Source organism: Humulus lupulus, chromosome 1 (assembly GCF_963169125.1).
Source record: "Humulus lupulus chromosome 1, drHumLupu1.1, whole genome shotgun sequence".
Taxonomy (NCBI): Eukaryota; Viridiplantae; Streptophyta; class Magnoliopsida; order Rosales; family Cannabaceae; genus Humulus; species Humulus lupulus.
In genome coordinates this window covers 59,225,667-59,245,241 of record NC_084793.1, presented here as the reverse complement: position 1 = coordinate 59,245,241, position 19,575 = coordinate 59,225,667, and the positions used below count along the sequence as shown (strand labels likewise).

At 33.9% G+C, this 19,575-nt stretch overlaps 1 protein-coding gene across 1 annotated transcript; it reads left to right on the top strand.

Moving 5' to 3' along the window:
* The first annotated feature begins 13,385 nt into the window (after positions 1–13,385).
* Positions 13,386–16,416, top strand: LOC133815291 (uncharacterized). Its single transcript, XM_062248148.1, has 5 exons — positions 13,386–13,767; positions 14,116–15,086; positions 15,339–15,558; positions 15,709–16,244; positions 16,336–16,416. Exons 1-5 carry the CDS (start codon positions 13,386–13,388, stop codon positions 16,414–16,416), a joined length of 2,190 nt encoding a protein of 729 aa, XP_062104132.1.
* Positions 16,417–19,575: the final 3,159 nt, after the last annotated feature.

Below are 19,575 nucleotides of genomic sequence, written 5' to 3'. Positions count from 1 at the left end.
TTCTAAGTTTAAGGTTTCTCTCCCCCACAATCCTACGATGTTGTTGTTCTTCTTTTCTTGTTATGGGTTTCTGATCTATGAAAATTTACACGCAAGTATACGTGGTCGAATCAAATAATATATAATAAGTAGAGTGTCAATCCCACAAAGACTACTTTCCAAATATCACTAATTGATTTTCAAATTCTATTTGGTGATTTAAAATTTAGATGAATAATTAAAACTAAAATGAATACTCTAAACTACAAGCATAATTTAAATAACTGAAAACAAAACAATGAATCAAATAATTAATAATAAAAAGCCTAGGAATTAATTTCATAAACTTTTCATTCTATTAATTTTTCTAATCAATTCTAAATCTCTTCTTCCTATTCTAATATCAGGTTAATATAATCGATTCCTATTCTTTTACAAGATATAAGATCTCAATCTATATGTAGGTTTTCTACATTTCTGTGATAAACTTGACATATAGAAGGCATTAAGCAAAGAAACCTATTTACTACACAAGTCATACAGGTACTTTCGTCCAATATGCAACCTATTTCTATATAATGATAGCATATTCAATTCTCATCTTTCGAATTTTGAATCAAAACCATTAAATCAAGTAAATAGTGATAAAATATTTACCAGCATTAAGCAAACATCATATAGATTAGAATAGAGAAGAAGTATCAATAGAATATCATAATGAAATTAAATAGAAATCCCAGTGACTACATTAATCCCTAGATAAATGAAATTAGTTCATAGATAACATGATGGAAATAACATTCAAATAATTCACTACTACAAATATAGGCTTTCTCTGCGTTTTTTTTTTCAACAATAAATAAAAAGCGCAGAGAAAAGGCTTGAAAGAGTCAAAAAAAATTATATTTAATGTCCGTGCCCTATTTTATTGCAGTTTTAAAAAAAAACGCAGTGAAAAGTTTAAATGAGTCACTTTTCTCCGCGGTTTTGGGTCTAGAACCACAGAGAAAAGTGCAGTTTTCTCTGCGGTTTTGGGTATAGAACCGCAGAGAAAAGTGGTCTCCACCTACTTCAGCACAATACCCTATTTTCCCTCTCATTTGCACATGTTCATCCTTCACAGAGAGGCACGGCCGAAGCTCTCCCACCACCGTCCCCAGCCACGGGTAAGCCCCACATTGTCCATTTTTTTTTTATTTTTTTTCCATTTTCTTGCATATTAAAGCTTGAAATCATGTAAATATACTTAATCTTGAGTTATTTTGAAGTTTTAGGGTAAAAATGAAGAAGTATTGTGTGGGTTTAATGGTGGTTTCAATGTATGTTTCTATGGTTATTTTTTTAATATTTTTGAAATTTTATATAGGATTGGAAGACATTTTCATTGTTTAAAACGTGTATTGATCACTAAAACTTGATTTCTTTAATGTATATTTTGGTTTTAGGGTATTTTTGTATTATTTTATTTATAAGAATGTTGTTTACATAATTTTTTATATTAAAAATTATTACTTGCATAATTTTGTATATTATTTAGGTAATGGTTTTTTTAAATTATATTTTTGTTAATTATATTATTTTTGGATCAATTCAATTACCATATATTTACTAATGTTTAACTTTTTATTGTAGGTAATATTTGTTTGAGTGTGAGGTTGAAATTGTTGAATATTAATTTTGAAGGTAAGTAGTAATTACTACTTAATTTTTTATTTTTATTTTTTATATTTATAAAATATTGTTAGAGGAGTTTGAATATATTAGATATTCATCCATAGTGAAGTAGGTTCTGAGATAAAATTGTGTGCTGCGGAGATAACAGAAGGTTGAGAACATGTGTGTCTTAGTGAAGTAGGATCTGTGAATTTTCTGTGTGCTGCGGTGACTTATGGTTGAGAACATGCATGTTGTTTGTTATATGTTTTGTTTGATGTGAATTTATAGGTAGATAACTTGGGATATGCTATAAATACAGAGAAAACTCTGAAAACTTAATATGGCATGAGACTAGGTGAGTGAAAGATGGTAAACTTCGACATCCTGCAGATTCGCAGGCTTGGAAAAAAGTTAATAACTTAAATCCAGAATTTAAAACTGAAGAAAGACATCTTCGTCTAGGTCTAGCTGCCGATGGTGTAAATCCACATAAATCTCTAAGTAGTAGGCATAGTTCATGGCCTGTCTTCCTTGTTATGTACAATCTTCAGCTATGCTGTTTGGTATGAGGTATGTATCAATCCGTTATGTCATTACAAACTATTAGAGGAGTTTGAATATATTAGATATTCATCCATAGTGAAGTAAGTTCTGAGATGAAATTGTGTGCTGTGGAGATAACAGAAGGTTGAGAACATGTGTATCTTAGTGAAGTAGGTTCTGCGAATTTTGTGTGCTGCGGTGGCTTATGGTTGAGAACATGCATGTTTTTTGTTGTATGTTTTGTCTGAATTGAATTTATAGGTTCTAATAATTTTGGATATGCTAAAGAAATAGAGGAAACTCTGCCCAATTTTTTTTTGACGATATTAATTTATTAATTGAAAATGTAATATGAATGATTGATTCTACATATGCATTTGGGAAAGCATGCACCCAAATTCACGACAATTATACAAATTTTTTGACACCGAACATCTTTCTATTGGCAATGATGAAAGTAAAAACTATACGGTGGATCTTATAGCCGAATGGATGATGACTATGGATAGACGAGGCCAAATATATTTCATTCCTTGGATTGTTGAGTAAGAACGAACTACTTAAACATTATCACTACTATGGTTGAATTTTAATTTTATAATAATCATAATTTATTATTATTTTAGTCGACATTGGATGTTGGTGCTCGTGATGATGCGGGGGATGACCATAATTTTGGATCCTTTAAAAAATCATAAATCGCCACCAATAATTAAGGAGGTTATGGAAAAGAAAGTTCTTCAATTGTAATCTATGCATTATTAATTTTTAAAAGTTGAGAGCATAATATGTATTTAATTAATTTTAATTTTTGTAGAGCATACGCACAATGTTTGGAAAATGAATACATCGGCACATTTACAAAATTGCTGAAAGGTTCTTGTCCAAAACAACCTGAAAGTCATGAATGTGGTTATTATGTACTAAGATACATTTATGATCTTATAAATGCACCGAATCCGGCAGAAGTTATCAAGAAGAAAGTATGTTATATTTTAAACTCTTTTTTTCTTAAGAAAAACTAGATATAGTATTTAATTATCTAATCTATATTAACTTTTCAATTTTGCAGTGGTTTGACAAAAAACAATTCAATGTCAAAGAGAATCTACTACCACTACAAAGTGATTGGTTAGCTAGATTAATGCCATTTGTTTATGAAATCTAAATTGTTGTATGTATGTAAGATTAAAGTGGTAACTTATATTGGTTAGAATGATTAAAGTCTTTGATTTATTACTAGCCAATTATTTTGTATTAGGTATGAAATGTATATATAACAATTTAACAAATTACGTTATACTATTGAAAATAATTATATATAATTAAAATTAAAAATTAATTTTTTTTATTAAAAATGCTAGGTTATAATTCGAAATTGATTTTTTTTTTTAATGAGAACCACTTTAACTGCGGTTGTAGTAAGCCAACCGCGGAGAAAAGCAACTTTTCTTTGCGGTTGTAATAAACGAACCGCAGAGAAAGGTTGCTTTTCTCAGCGGTTTGCTTATTACAACTGCAGAGAAAAGTCTCTTTTCTCCGCGGTTGGCTTACTACAACCGCAGAGAAAAGTGTAGCTTTTCTCTGCGGTTTGCGTAACACTTTTCTCTGCAGTCGAATACACTGCGCTTTTCAATACTCTCGAAAACCGCAGTGTATTGAGTAAAAAAACCGCAGAGAAAAGCCTTTTTTGTAGTAGTGATTACTCATAGAAAATAATCTAAGGAATTCAGATGAAAAAAAATCCAGAAAGTTAAAACTAGAAAAACAATCTAAAGCAACAGTCTTTTCTAGATCTAGGGTTTCTCAAAATCAGAACTGCCTCTTAAAATCGCAGAATAATGTTAAATAGTCTTCCGAGATTCCCAAGTGAAAAGACTGTTTTGCCCTTCAAAAAGTGGTTCAAAATTTGAAAAACGCATTGACAACGCTGTAGCGCTGTGTATTGAGCGATGTAGCACTATAGTCAGAGCCAAAATACCCTAAAAATTATTTCACTGGCGCTGTAGGGCCCTTGATGTAGCACTGGGGCACTGCTTTGCAGTTCTTGATAGCGCTGGCTTTGTAGCGTTGGGGCGCTACTTACAGATTCAATCAGACTTCATCATCTCCTCCCTAGCACTGTGGCACTACTTTGATAGTGCTGGAGCGTTATTGACAGTAACATAACTCGTACATATTGACCACGAAAAACACGATTTTCTCCAAATTAACTATATTTTCTTCCAATTTCACTTCATTTCACTCTTTTCATCAACTTAGCATGGAAAACCTGAACCATGAACAAACGAGCATATTTTAGCAAAAAAATAATCCTAAACTAACAAAATCCAACCTAAAAACCAGACCATAAATGTAACGCCCTGGTTACCCCAGAATAGTTACGGTGAACGGTGAACCAGAAGTTTGACTCACTACCCGAGTCCTTTGGTTATAAACGTGCTTCTAAGTGTTATTAACAGGCTAAGGTGGAAAACCAATAAAAAGGAAAGGATATATTTTATTAAGTACATAAAACTGTTCATGGGCCCATCAAAACATTTACAAGTTATTTACAACTCAAAATGGTCATTACTGTTTCAAATTCACAAACCCGCCGACCTAAGCGACAAAAATAGGGTAAACCCCCTAGTTCCTCTAAGAACTCCTTGGCCATAGTGGTCAAGCGGCCACATATGTACACAACACCACCTAAGCTCTCCAGTCAAGGCTGGGTGAGCTTTTCTATCCCTTTACCTGCACCACATAGCACCCATGAGCCAAGGCCCCAGCAAGAAAACACAGTATAGCATATAAACTTAATCAAATGATTATTATTATAATCACACAGAGCTTATAGCTGTTAAACAGATGAGTGAATATCACTTGAGGTTCTGGTAAACCATAATGAGTGATTAACAAGCAAGTCACTAATTTAAACAGATGAGTGACTGCTGGTAAGTCGCTAGCTTAAACAGTTGAGTGACTGCTGGGTAAGTCACTAGCTTAAACAGATGAGAGACTGATGGGTAAGTCTCTAACTTAAAAGATGAGTGACTGATGGGTAAGTCACAGAAGCGCTTTTAGTTTTCATCGAACTTGAGGTCGGTCCGGCATTAACGCTCTTCTGAGTCATTTAATGCAAATGTCGATTAGATCTAATCTTTATTGGCTTGCGTTGAACACGCTAAGGTCGTCCTAACTTATAAGTTAGAACTGTGTGACCAGTGCCCAGAACCACTGCCGAACTTGACTAATATGTCCTAGCTTCACAGTTGATACTGACACCTTTGCCAAATCTGACTAATTAGTCATTACCATGCACAAGTGAGCAAGATTTGCTAAGCATTCAATAATCTATCCATGTCCACATTTACACAATCAACATGCCTCAAGAATAATCATGCATGCCACATATGGGGTACAGTTTTCTTACCTCTGATTCGAGCGAGGATATATAAAAGAACGACCCTTGAGAACAATCTGACTTTAGTCCTTTAGCGGTCACCTTTAATTGGGTTGTTTCTCGCCAAATCCTTCAGTCAAGAAGCTTCTAATCCTTCCTAGGATCACTATGCCTCGATCCTCGCTTGATTTCGACTCCTAGAACTCGAGATATCTTTGAAAATGCTTCGAACGGTAAAAATGAACTAACGGAAGAAGAACGAGAGGTTTTCTAACGTACGTACTATCTGACAAGCTACTTCAAGCTTAAGTAACCTCAAATAAAACCTAATGCTCGGGGCTCCAAAAACACCCCCGGGGACATTGTAGTCAAAACTTCCAGAATTTCCTCTTGATCTCAATAACTCCCAATTTATCATCAAATAACATTCTTATTACTCAATATCCCAATAAAAGACCCCCGTTATGACAAAACCGTTAATTTGAAATATAAGACCGTCTCATGCCGAATGGCTCGAATATATCTCCATAATAATGGAATCTCATTCACAAATCACAATATGCACCCAAATTCACAATTATGCCCTCAACGGGCCAAATTACCAAAACACCCTAATATTTGAATGTGGACCCACATGCATGCATATAACATCATATTATAATATAATTCTCATAAACATGCATATATTCATTTAATGGCATAATTAAACAGTTATGGCCCTCCCGGCCTACTAATCCAGCCATTAAACTGCATTAAGGATTTCGGGGCATTACAATAAACGAGCCTAAAACTCGTTCATCAGTTTCAAAAACCCTAGGGTATTCAAGAGTGATTGTCATTTGAGTGTTGGTTCTATCAATGAGGTTGTTGATCCCTAAACCTTATGCTTAATTTTGTTGTTTATTGAAAGGATTTTGGAGTTTTGATGTCTATTGGAATCCTTGCCTTGTGTTGTTTTGGTTTGTTATGAGATACTTGAATATGATGCATAATAATTTATGATTGTGATTTTTGTTATTTAAGGGATGTATGATTAGGTTTGTCAAGGGTTTTTGTTTTGATCCATTAGAATGTGAGGATTGTTGATATTTGATGTTTGTGTATATGTAGGTTTCAGCCTATGCATGTCTAAGGATCCCTTCAATATTTTGTTATTTTATTTTGTTTTAGGCTAGATCCATGTTCTAGGGTCATATGTAAATATTGGCATGATAAATTATTTAGATTTCTTATTTGAGTCCATGAAGGTTGATGAATATGCTAATGAGAATTTTGTGATATATTTTGTTGTGAAATCCTATGTGTGTTTCGGCTAAGGGTGATGTTCAAAGCATGAGTGTCATTTTTTTTAAGTCAAATAAAAGGTGTAGAAACATGCTAGGGTTTGAGTTGGAACATTGTTATTAAATATGTATGAATTGTTGTGGAGTATGACGAAAATAATATTTCATAATTTATTGTACTTGTTGATTTTGTGTAAAAATGATGTTGTATGTGATGAAAATAATTTTTTGAGAGCTTAATTAAATTTTGCAATTGCTATGATATTTTAAGAAGTAAAAAGAGAGATTTTATGATGCCTTGAAATGATATTTTTGTGCAAATAATTACCTACAATTTTTTTTATATATTTTTGAGAAAATATTTTTTAAAATAAAAATGGTGATTTTAATGATATATTTGGTTGATGGAATTTTAGAAAAAATGTAAAGTTGTATTTTTAAATAAAAGGAATTTGATATGTATATTGAAATAAATTAATGCCCTAAACTATGAAAATATTGAAAGTTATATTTTTAATATAACTATGAGTGTTCACTATAATAGTTATGATTTTTCTTTGTTTTAATTAAGAAAAATGGTGAATTTAATTTACTTGTGAATTTTTAAGTGGATCGAATAGTGGCTGAATGTTTATTAAAATATTTTAAAAATAGTTATTGAATTATCACTTATGAATTAATTCTATTTTAAAATTAAGTCTTAAAAATAATACAAGTGAAAATGTATTTTTCTACATCTAAAAATTATGCTTTTTCTCACATTAAGATTGTAAATTTGTTAATTGGATTATAATGTTATTTTAAGAAAACATGTTGAATTATAAGTATTTTTTTTTTACATAATTTTTAGTCCTTATTATTTAATGGAATTTAAAAGTAAGAAATGAAATTATTATATTATTTCTAAATGGTTAAATAAATTATTTTATGAAATAAAATAATTTCTTAAGAGGTTTAATCAACTTAATGATTTTAAGAAGATAAATAATGGTGATCAAAGCATGTTACTATTTCATTAATTTCAAAATGATAGAAATAAGCACGTAGGAATTATCGTTTTTAACGCTGCTTTTTAACAATGTTCTCACGTATGCATGTTGCATGCAATTTCACTTTTACGTTAAAAAATATGCCTTTTATGCAACCATATGATTTTTATAGAAAAACCATGCATGTAAAATATGTATAGTTTGCATTATCCTTTTGATGACTTTATTGGAAATTATGCCTAGTTTGAATGTTGTGAGTAGATTTCACCACATGGGTTATATGAGTGGGCAAAATAGAGTTTTATGTGATGCTAAATGATGTTATTTGGTTATGGTATAGGCTCGTTGTGAAGTTGTCATTTTTTTTGCTTTAATTGGACCTGAGGTAAGGAAGTTAGATAAAATTTTTGTTTATTTATGTTGTGAATGGTAAGATCATTTATATGAATGAGAATGTTATGATTGATGATACTTTTGTGCTATGAATTATGAAATGCTTTATTGCGGTGATGTGACTGGAATGTATGTCATTTTGAATGTTGTACGCTATGAATGGATGTTAGCGTGATGAACGCGACACATCAAAAACGGGTTGCTAAGGACATGAAAACGTAACCTGAGTTACTAAGGATAAGAAGACATAACTCCAAGGGCAGACGCGCAGAGGTTATTCAAGGACTAGAGATCCTGTTTACCTCAAAAGGTGACATGGAGTTAGCAGGCCATGTTCACAAAGATATGATGTTTATGTTATGATGTTATGATGATGATGATGATGATGACTTGGTATATAATGCCAATGTTGTGATGATTATGTTTACATTTACGATAATGATGTTATTATGATAATGATGCTATGGTGTATGACGATGTATGAATGGGAATATGTTTTGTGTGTTTTACTTATGTGTTATTTGAACTTCCTTAGTCGGGTTTTAGCTCACCCCCTTACTTTCCCTTCCAGGTAGCAAAAAGGTTTCTCTATGGCACGCATGGTGATGTGGGGAGTTCTATCATCATGGTGTGTATGGTGTGGGGGCATCCTATGGACGAGAAACGATCAGTTTAAACGCCATTTTTCTAAGATAATGTTATGCTTATTTTAACATTCTAAACTTATCAGTGGGACTTGAACTTTGGTTGTTTTTAAGAACTTTGCATGAAAACTATTATTTTTCTTTTTAAACTATTGGGCACAACTTGCATATTTTAGCAAGGCCCCACTGGGATTTTATAATAAGTGACTTTTCTCCTATAAATTCATAAGTGTGCGAATGTTTTATAACGAACTAGATTAGGGCGTTTTACAATATCCCAAGTTATTACTACCTATAAATTCAAATCAAACAAAACATATAACAAACAACATGCATGTTCTCAACCATAAGCCACCACAACACATAGAATTGGCAGAACCTACTTAAGTAAGACACACATGTTCTCAACCTTATGCTATCTCTATAGCACACAATTTTATCTCAGAATCTACTTCACTATAGATGAATATCTAATATATTCAAACTCCTCTAATAATAGTTTGTAAATATCAAAAATAAAAAAAAAATTAAGTAGTAATTATTACTCACCTTCAAAATTAATCTTCAACAATTTCAACACACCTCAAATTCAAACAAATATTTCCTATAAGAAAAGTTTAAACATTGGTTAGTAAATACATGGTAATTGAATTGATCCTAAAATAATATAATTAACAAAAATAAACTTTTAAAAAATTCATTATGTAAATAATATAAAAAATTATGTAAGAAATAATATTATAGTATAAAAAAGTATGTAAATAACAATATTATAATATATACAATTATGTAAAATACAATACTTTTTTAAAGATTTAACATAATTAATATTAACTTTATTTAAAAAAACCAATAAATTAGGTAAATTATATAAAAAAATACCCAAAAACTGACATATATATTTTTAAAAAATCAAGTTTTAGTGATCAATACCTGTTTTGAACAATGAAAATGTCTTCTAATCCTATAAAAACTTTAAAAAACGTTAGAAAAAGCTTGAAAACCACCCTATAAACATACATTGAAACCTCATCAAAATCACTCATTATTTCTTCATTTTTTCCATAAAACCTAAACATAAATCAATATTAGGTATATTTACATGATTTAAAGAGTTAATATGCAAGAAAATGGAAAATGGAACTTACCCTTGGCTAGGGACGAAGGTGGAGCCGTTCTCTCTTCTCTTTCTCGTGTGCAAATGGAAAAATGAGAGAATAGGGTCTTGAGTTAGTTTTTGCAGAGAAATCGTACACTTTTCCTTGCGGGTTATTTTACAAAAATGCAGAGAAAAGTCTCCGCCTCCCCACACTTCAAATTTTAGAGTGCATTTTTTTAAACCGCAATAAAAAAGTATGCGGTTATTAAATGTGATATTTTAGACTCATTCAAACCTTTTCTCTGCGCTTTTTCTTTCAGGCTGAAAAAAAGCACAGAGAAAGCCTATATTTGTAGTAGTGGCTCCTTTGTTCTTGTGTTGGTCCTCTTGCTTATATGCTCCTCATATATGTTGTCAGAAGTAAATTCTTCATGATCTCATGCAATCCCTCCATATGTTTGTAGCCTTCGTCATGTCATGTGAAAATGTGACACCTCCAATTATTGAGCATTCTTCGTGTGGTCGTATCGACCATGTCATGTAGTGAGCAGTTGCATTGTCACTACAAGAAAAAATGCTTTTAATAACACCAAAAATGTGTTATCAAAACATACGATAACACTTTCTGATGTGTTAAGACCGACTATGTTATCGTAGGTCAGGGTACTTTACATAACACTTTATCAGTGTTATACAGATGTGTTATTGTACTATCAACGATAACACAATTTTTGTGTTATTTTAATATATAGATAAGTGTTGAATTATGTTATTTATAGTCGATTATATAACACTTTTTTTGTGTTATACTACACTTTAGTATAACGCATTATTTGTGTTCTATAATGAAGTTTGCATAACATAATTCTTTGCATAAAAAGTGTTATTGTAATATATATTATAACTCAATTTTCGTATTATTGTTATATTTAGATATATTTAAATTCTTATTATATATTTTATTTATATTACACTAATTTATTCTATTATATTTTAATTTTTTTATATAATTAAAATTAACTTTCTAATATATACTAGCATCATCAAATGAACTTGATTTTCAAATAACAAAAAGCAAGAACACTCTACATTGAACTAACAATCAACAATTTAGTTTAAAACATTCAACACTGTCATCAACAACAAAATATTCTTTAAGTATTCAAGGAGTCTAAAAGTTACTACTTTCAACACAAAGAAATAAACAAAGTTACTACTTTCAAGGAGTCTTAAGTATCCTTTTATACTTCGCTTGTCATATCTACAAAATAAACAAAGAAATATTTTATTGTTATTATCTAGCATCACAAATTACTTCAAGAAAAATGCTATGGAAATTATATCCAAGAAAGGACACCACATACAAAATAATGGATTCACAACTACACCAAAGCAAACAAAGAAACCAAACACTAAATTATAAGACATTAGTTATTTTTTGAGTATGAAAATGTACCTCTTGGAATAACTTTTTTAGAAGGCCATGCAACTGTGGAACCAACTGCTTCTTGTATTGTAAGAATCGCATGATTAGGACGAAATAAGTAAGATTCGGGTACAATATCAACATCAACCCATACTCGCATAAAGTCTGGTCCAAGAGGCTTTCCATGTACAGTTATCTTTGGATCACTAGAATCCCAACGACCTTCAGCAACAATTGCATCTACCCAGTCAAGCAAGTAGCAAGTATTCTTCCCTTCTGTAAAGTTATGTCTTTTTTCTAGTGCAATACTCTACCAAATTTATTTTAAAGACAATATATTAGTTTCTGTAATTGTTCTTATAAAATGAAAATTTAAAACAATAACAACTTTTATAATTTACAAATATGGGAATGTGAAAAGGGCTGAGTACTGGTTTTTCCCTCTCCCATGGCAAAGAAGAAGAAACCACTACAAAAGCCAGTCTCTCCTGTAGGAGACTGAGAGCAACAGTTGAATTTGGAAGAAAATCTGATCATCGATAGTCTGGATAATTCTCGAGTGGAGTTGTGCAAGGACGTGGCTGGTACAGGGGAAGTCGAAGTCGGACTTGGAGATTTAGGGGTTCGTCCTAGTGTTGAAGACGTTGGGCTGGACGATTTAGAAGTTGAGCCTCACGAAGGCTTGATCGAGGATTCAGATCAGGTTGATTCGATTTCCAAACGAATGTCATGGGCCAACAAGGTGGAGACGAATGATTTTCAGGCTTCAGCTCAGAAGCAATGGCAGAATTTTCAGGCTGGTAATCTCTCTTTTTTAGATCATAAGCTTGAATTCACTGAACCTATTTTCAGAGAAGGACGGAAGTTTGCTCAAATTGATGCCGAGGAGGTTAAAATGCAATCCGCAAACTGGAGTTCGGCAGTCATATGTATGGTGTTGGGAGCCAATCCTCCTATGGCTGTTTTTGAAGGTTTCATCAAGAGGGTTTGGGGTCACCTAGGGATAGCTCAGATAGCTAGAATGACGATGGGTTTAACAATGGTAAAGTTCAATGATGATGCTACAAGAGATCATCTCCTTGAACATGGCCTTATCCATTTCGATAGGAAGCCGGTCATAGTTAGGCCATGGACAATGGACTTGAGTGCAATCCGTCTGGTTCGTACAGTCCCGCTTTGGATTCGCCTTCAAGATTTAGGGCTTCAATATTGGGGTAGCAAATGTCTCAGTGCTTTAGTTAGCACCATAGGTAGGCCGATCATGGTAGACAAATTTACTAGGAAACAGTCCCGTGTGCAATTTGCATGAGTGTTGGTTGAGATGGAAATCACGGATAATCCGCCGAAGAGTATTCAGTTCATCAACGAACATGGTCAGATCATGGAGCAAGGAGTTGAGTATGAATGGTTACCGATATAGTGTAAAACCTGTGCTGGCTTTGGGCACTCAATGGCAGAATGCAGAAAAGAGAGGAATGTTCATTGGGTCAAGAAAATAGAGACCCAAACAGAAAAGGAGCAGGATTCTGGGGTACAGCAGATTGGAAAACTGAAAGTAGATGGGGATCAGGCATTAACAGGAATCAACAAAAAGTTGGTGGAACCAGAGGGATCTTCCCACTCAGGCGAGGAAGCTAAGGATGAAAACAATGTTACAGATTCGGTCTCTAATCCTTGGAGAACCCCAAAAAGAGTTGCTGTACAGACTAAAGAAGGACAGAGATCAGATAATCATGCTCATAAAACAGGTCGCAACAATAAAGCTCTGAACAAGTTTGGTATACTGCAAGAAACGGTGGTTACTAACAAGGATGGCAGTTTGATTCCCAACTCTTCCTATGGATAGCTATAACATTTTAAGTTGGAATATTAGGGGGCTAAATAAAGTAAATAAACAGAGCCAAGTTAGTGCTTTATGTAACAAGTACAAAGTGGGAATTTGTGGTATTTTGGAGACCAAGTTGAAGGGTAGCAACATTAATAAGTTTATGGAGAACAAGTTTCCAAATTGGGACTATCATACTAGTTCCATCATTGAAGGGCGTATCTTAATCATGTGGAGAAGATTGTCTGTTAAAATTATTATCACAGAGGAATCTTCTCAAGCTATTCATTGTCAGGTGAAAATGTTGGTTTTGCAGCAAGATTTTGGGGTTTCATTTGTTTATGGTCTAAATTCGATTGAGGGCAGGAGGTGTCTTTGGGATGGCTTACAGAGACCTTATCATATGCTTAAAGCTTGGATCTATCTTGGTGATTTTAATGCTCCTCTTTCAGGCAAAGACAGAGTTGGAGGCAAGGCAGTTTCAGATTCTGAGTTACATGACTCGACAAATTGGTTGGCTGGTGCTCAGGTTGAGCCTCTTCGGGGTATTGGCTCCTACTACACTTGGTCCAATAACTAAGAGGGTGCCACTAGAATTTATTCCAAAATTGACCATGTGCTGAGTAATGATAAATGGCTTGATTTGTTCTCTAAATCTACAGCAATCTGTAGATGGGAAGGCATATCAGACCACTGTTCTTGTTTGGTGAGTACTCAAAACTCTGAGCAATTGGGAACCAAACTTTTTCGCTATTATAACTATTGGGCAGAGCATAAGGATTTCAGGGATGTGGTGATTAATAACTAGAGAGGCCCCATTAAATCCAATGGTATGAATGCTATCTTTCTAAAGCTGTTAAGACTTAAGCATTGTTTGAAAACTTTTAATACAGACCGAATAGGAGATCTTCAAGCTAATTATCAGAAGGCTAAGGAAAGTTATCTAAATGCTCAGCTTCAAGCTCAAGCTCACCCCCTAGATTCTGATTACCAAATAACTGAGATGTCTGCTGCAGGGGAGTATGCTATTCAGGAGAAGCTTTATCAGAGTTTTCTAACTCAAAGGAGTAAGGTAACCTGGTTGTGGCAAGGAGATCTGAACACTGCCTTTTTTCATGCATTTCTTAAGAAGCGTAAGGCTGAAAATGGGATAGTTTCTTTTATTACAGAGGAAGGGCAGGTAGTTGATAACTATACAGAGGTGGTTTCTCATTTTCTGGGCCATTTTAAAACTTGTTTAGGCAGTCCTAGCTCAGCTTCAGGCAGGGTTAATATGCAGCATGTTGACTTAGGACCGAAACTCTCAGTTGATCAACAAATGTTGCTTCTGAAACCTTTTTCTAAGAAGGAAATTAAGGAGGCCTTATTTAGTATTCCTAATACTAAATCCCCAGGTCCTGATGGGTATGGCTCCGGCTTCTTTAAAGCTGTTTGGAGCAAGATTGGAGAAGAGGTTTGCTCGGCCATCTCCTTCTGTTTTGAATCTGGCAGGTTTCCTTCTAAGCTTCATGATACAACAATTTCTTTGATCCCTAAGATTGCTAATCCTTCTCGGACTGTCGATTATAGGCCAATAGCTTGCTGTTCTACTCTGTATAAATGCATGGATAAATTGATTTGTAAAAGGCTGGCTGCTGTCCTTCCCGTAATTGTTCATCCCAATCAAGGAGCTTTCATTCAAGGACGATCTATTGCACATAACATCATGATCTGTCAAGATCTCATAAAGAATTATGGGAGAGTTTCTACCTCTTCGAGATGCGCTATCAAGAAAGACTTAAGCAAATCTTACGATACCGTAGACTGGCTTTTTCTTGAAGGTTTGCTGGAAGCTTTAAAGTTCCCCATTAAGTTTATAGGCTGGGTAATGTCTTGTGTTAGGAATACCACCTATTTTCTAGTGATGAATGGCTGAGTTCAAGGCAAGTTTAGAGGGGGGAAGGGGCTAAGACAAGGTGATCCTATGTCTCCACTATTATTTGTTCTCATCATGGAGTATTTGACTAGAAGCCTTCAGTATTCAGCGCTTAAGTCTCCTTTTCGCTATCATCCGATGTGCAAAAGTCTAAAGCTCATAAATTTATGTTTTGCGGATGACTTGCTTATTTTTTGCAAGGGTACTCTTCCAGTTGTTAGGAGTGTTAAAATGGTTCTTGATGAGTTTGCCATTGCTTCTGGTTTGATTATTAATACAGGTGAATCTCAGATTTTTTTCGGAGGTGTCTCTTTGGAGGATAGAAAAAGAATTTCTCAGGATATCAACCTTGCATTGGGTTCTTTTCCCCTAAGTTACCTAGGGGTTCCAATGAGGCCTACCAAGTGGAAACATACTGACTGTGAGATGTTTATTCAGAAATTTAGACTGAAAATTCAGAATTGGGCCAGTAGACACCTCTCTTTTGCTGGCCGGATATAACTTATTAACTCTGTTCTGCTTGGGCTTCGCAACTATTGGATGTCTATCTTTATTTTGCCCCAAAGTGTAGTCAAGGAAGTTGAAAGGCTTTGTAGAGGATTTCTTTGGGGAGTCTCTGGGCAGAGGAGTAAATTGCATCTCCCTTCTTGGCAAAAAGTTTGCCTTCCCAAAGCTTATGGTGGAGTGGGGTTTCGAGAGGGCTCTCTTTGGAACTGGTCTGTACTGGCCAAGTATGTTTGGGCCTTATCTTTCAAGCATGATTTACTGTGGGTTAAGTGGATTAACTCCATTTATTTGAAAGATAAAAGCTTTTGGAGCTATGAGTTAAAGGGGGACTGTAGTTGGTATTGGCGGAAGTTGTGCCATCTGAAAAAGTATTTAAGTTTTGCTGCCATTGTAGCTGCTGGTATGAAGGGTAAATTTCTGTCTTCGAAGCTGTATAATAGTCTCTTGACTCAGCAAAAGGATGAGTATTTTTGGACAGTTTGGAGCAGGATTATCCTCCCCAAACACAAGTTCATGTTGTGGCAAGTGATACATTCTCAGTTATTGACTAGAGATAACCTTAACAGATTTCATATCCCTCTGATCTCATTGTTGTGTCCGGTCTGTGATGGCTTCCAGGAGACACATGCTCACCTATTTTTTGATTGTCAATTATCATCTCGGCTGGTTCATTTACTGTTTGACTGGTTAGGCTATGCAGCGTGGCCTTTGGATTTCAAGAGCTGGCTGGTTTGGCTCACCAGAACTAGGAGCGGTGCCAAGGCTAGTATAGTAACCATGGTGTGTGTAGCAACAATTTATAGCATTTGGACTAATAGAAATAGATGTTATTTTGAAGGATACTCTTCTTCTGTGTGGAATCTGGTTCAGGTTATCAAATTCACTATTAAACATAAGCTTTACTTAATTTCTAATAGACTTAGTATAGCTCAAGATAAAATGTATATTCATAACCTCCTTTGTAAGTAATGTCTGGTTCGGCCAGCATTAGTCAGCTGCAGTATTTGTAGTTGTTGATAGTTTGTAACTTTTTAGTTCATTTGTTCAATGAAGCTTTACTATTCTTCTTGATCAAAAAAAAAAAAAAAACTTTTATAATTTACCTTAGGGGACTGAATATTGTTTGACTGCGGTACATTGCGAGACTGTCCTTCGCTTGGTGTCACTTTACCACCAACCTAAATATAAAACTAAGATAAGTTTCATTGGAAGAAAAGAAAACTAAGATTTATAAGTGCAAGATAGAAATACCACCAAGTGTTATTTAAGTAGATTCATCATTTCAGTCATTTTGAGCTTCATATTATGTTGCTCTTCTACTAACTTGGAGATCTTGCTATTACACATATTAACAACAGTTAGCTTTGACCTTGTTACGCCTCTTCCTTGTCCGATTGAACGACCAGATTTTGGGTTACCAAACAATTTTGTCAAGGCATCCTCATCAGCGTTGTCTGTAGTTCCAGATTTTGGGTCTTCAAGGAGAATCTCATTCAATGAACCCTGCATATAAATTAGTATAACTAATGTATGCATTATGGAAAATAAGTAAAAATTCACAAAAATTAAATGACTAATACTCACAAAAATATCAGATGCCATTGGGTTTACAGGTTCACCATTCTTCTTGGTATGGGCTCTCCGAAAAGCATCGATTCTAGATATTTTACCATCCTCATTTTCTTTCTTCTACACAATACATCAATAGAGATTATAAAATAGAGACTACAATAATGGAAGCAAAAATACAAATAGTATAAAACTTAATTATTACCACATCATCGATTGTTCGAGCATATCCTCTTCGACTTAAGGTGTGTGGAACAACTTTCTTTCTTCTCTCTTGGTATTTGGCCCTTATATCCTATTTAATAAATAAGTAAAAGAGGCATAACTATATTTAATTTAACACCAACAGAGATAAAAGAGGCAGCAACATCACTTCTTACATCATATTCCTTACCAAATGTTCTTTACTAATTTTTTTGGCAACAAATGCTCTCCATTCTACATCACTTTTTATGCAATCCAGCTTTAAGGCTAGTCGTTCACTCACATTTTTTGCATTGATAATATCCTTTACAAGTATAGATTTCCCAACTCTCCATAGTTCTGCCATCATTTCAAAGCACATCATTTTTTGCCAATCATCATGTAAGTCATATTGTGCCTACAATAGAATATAGAATAACATATTATATGTTTAAGTGTAGATCTAAATATATATATAAAAATACATTCATAAAACTTGTAATTCTACTTGAATAGATGCCCAAAGAACATCTCTCATCATTGGTGAAACTTTCCTCCAATCTGAAATAGTGTAAGGAACAACCTCTCGCACAAGAGCGCCCACAAAAGAAGAAAATTGCACTGAGTTAGTACCAACTGGTTGCCCTTTTTCATTCCAATTTATTATCCTTAAGTCATTGTTCCTCTTGGTAAGATTTTCCAATAGAGTTTTTCCCCTTGTCTTCTTGGCTAAGTTCATTACATTCGCATCTACATCTTGAGGTATTTCTTCAATCTCAGTTTGATTTGCCTCATCACTTGTTTTTTGTAATCTAACAGATTTTCTAAGAGGTTGTTCAAGTTCTATCTCAGCCACTTCTTCACATTCTGCATCAGGCACTTCTTCACATTGTGCAACAACCCCTTCAAATTCTACACCAACCCTTTCCTCATCAGCTATCTCTTCATGTTCCTCCCTTACTCCCTTTTCAGAAACACAAACAACTACCTTATCTACTTCATAATTAAGAGATCGTTTCGTTTTTGAACTTCCAAATGACATCTCTATGTCTTCCACATCATCATTTGGATCTAGTTCTGTATCATAGACCATATGACGAGTTGCTGCTCTAGTACTAAGAGCAGGTGGTGAATCAATTACAACTCTAACAGGTGCAGAAAACCTACGAAGAGCACTCTTTTTCTTTAAAACAGGGATTCCAAGCAACATATTGTCACAATTAGCTTGAGTCTTCAATGATGCTTTTCGCTTTTTGGCCACAAGATTGCATAAAGCACCTGGACGAAGGTTTTTTTTTGGAGATCTTCGTAATGTACTCATTTTTCAAGTTGAAATTGATGCAATATAAAAAGAAAGATAACATAGTATATAAATCAGAAATGCAGATCACCAAAGAGTAATAAACATACACCAAAACCATAATTATTTCATTCAAATTAAAATAAAATCATAAAGTTCATCATATAGAGTAATAAAACCACATTTGTTTCATTCAAAAAAAGAGTAATAATACACCAAAATTACATACAAAAAGTGTAAGCATATTTGTTTCATTCAAAGTACATAAGAGACAACAGGAAACTCAATTTTCTTCATTGGATTCAAGTCCAAAACACCCTCTATTTGAATCCTTTAAAGCTATATACCAATTACTTGACTCATTCACCCTTGCATAAAAAGATTTTTTCACTTGTGAAGCTAATACAAATGGATCCTTAATGGATTGAGCTTGTCCTATATTAAAATTTACAAGCGTATAGAACTCCGACTTCTTAACACCCATTCGAATATTTGCCCAATCGCCCCAAAACAACGGCACCTTAAAAGTACGATAATCAAGCATAATTATATCCTTGATAACACCAAAATACTCTTCTCTATCATTCAATTGCCCACTGTCATGTGCTTCCAAGTATACACCGCTGTTTTGAGTTGTTTTTTCAGCTCCAAGTATCATGTACCCTTTGTAGGAAGTGACACTGCGACTTGGACCTTCAGCCAATTGAGCTAACATGTCATCTACTTTGTTCATGTTAGAAATCTAAAAATAAAAATATACTTGTAAGAAATTTGTACACTAAAACAAAACGTAAATTTTTATCTTGGCAATAGAATACAACCTTTTCATAAAACCATAACGGGAACCCTTCAGAATGTCGATTCCACAACAAAGTTTGA

What these genes read in the sequence shown, in the direction of transcription:
- LOC133815291 (XM_062248148.1), top strand. Translation starts at nt 13,386, where the DNA reads ATGGAGAACAAGTTTCCAAATTGGGACTATCATACTAGTTCCATCATT. An exon ending in CAAGTGGAAACATACTGACT is followed by an intron (nt 15,559 to 15,708) that starts GTGAGATGTTTA and finishes CCCAAAGTGTAG; the next exon opens with TCAAGGAAGTTGAAAGGCTT. An exon ending in TGATCTCATTGTTGTGTCCG is followed by an intron (nt 16,245 to 16,335) that starts GTCTGTGATGGC and finishes TTGACTGGTTAG; the next exon opens with GCTATGCAGCGTGGCCTTTG.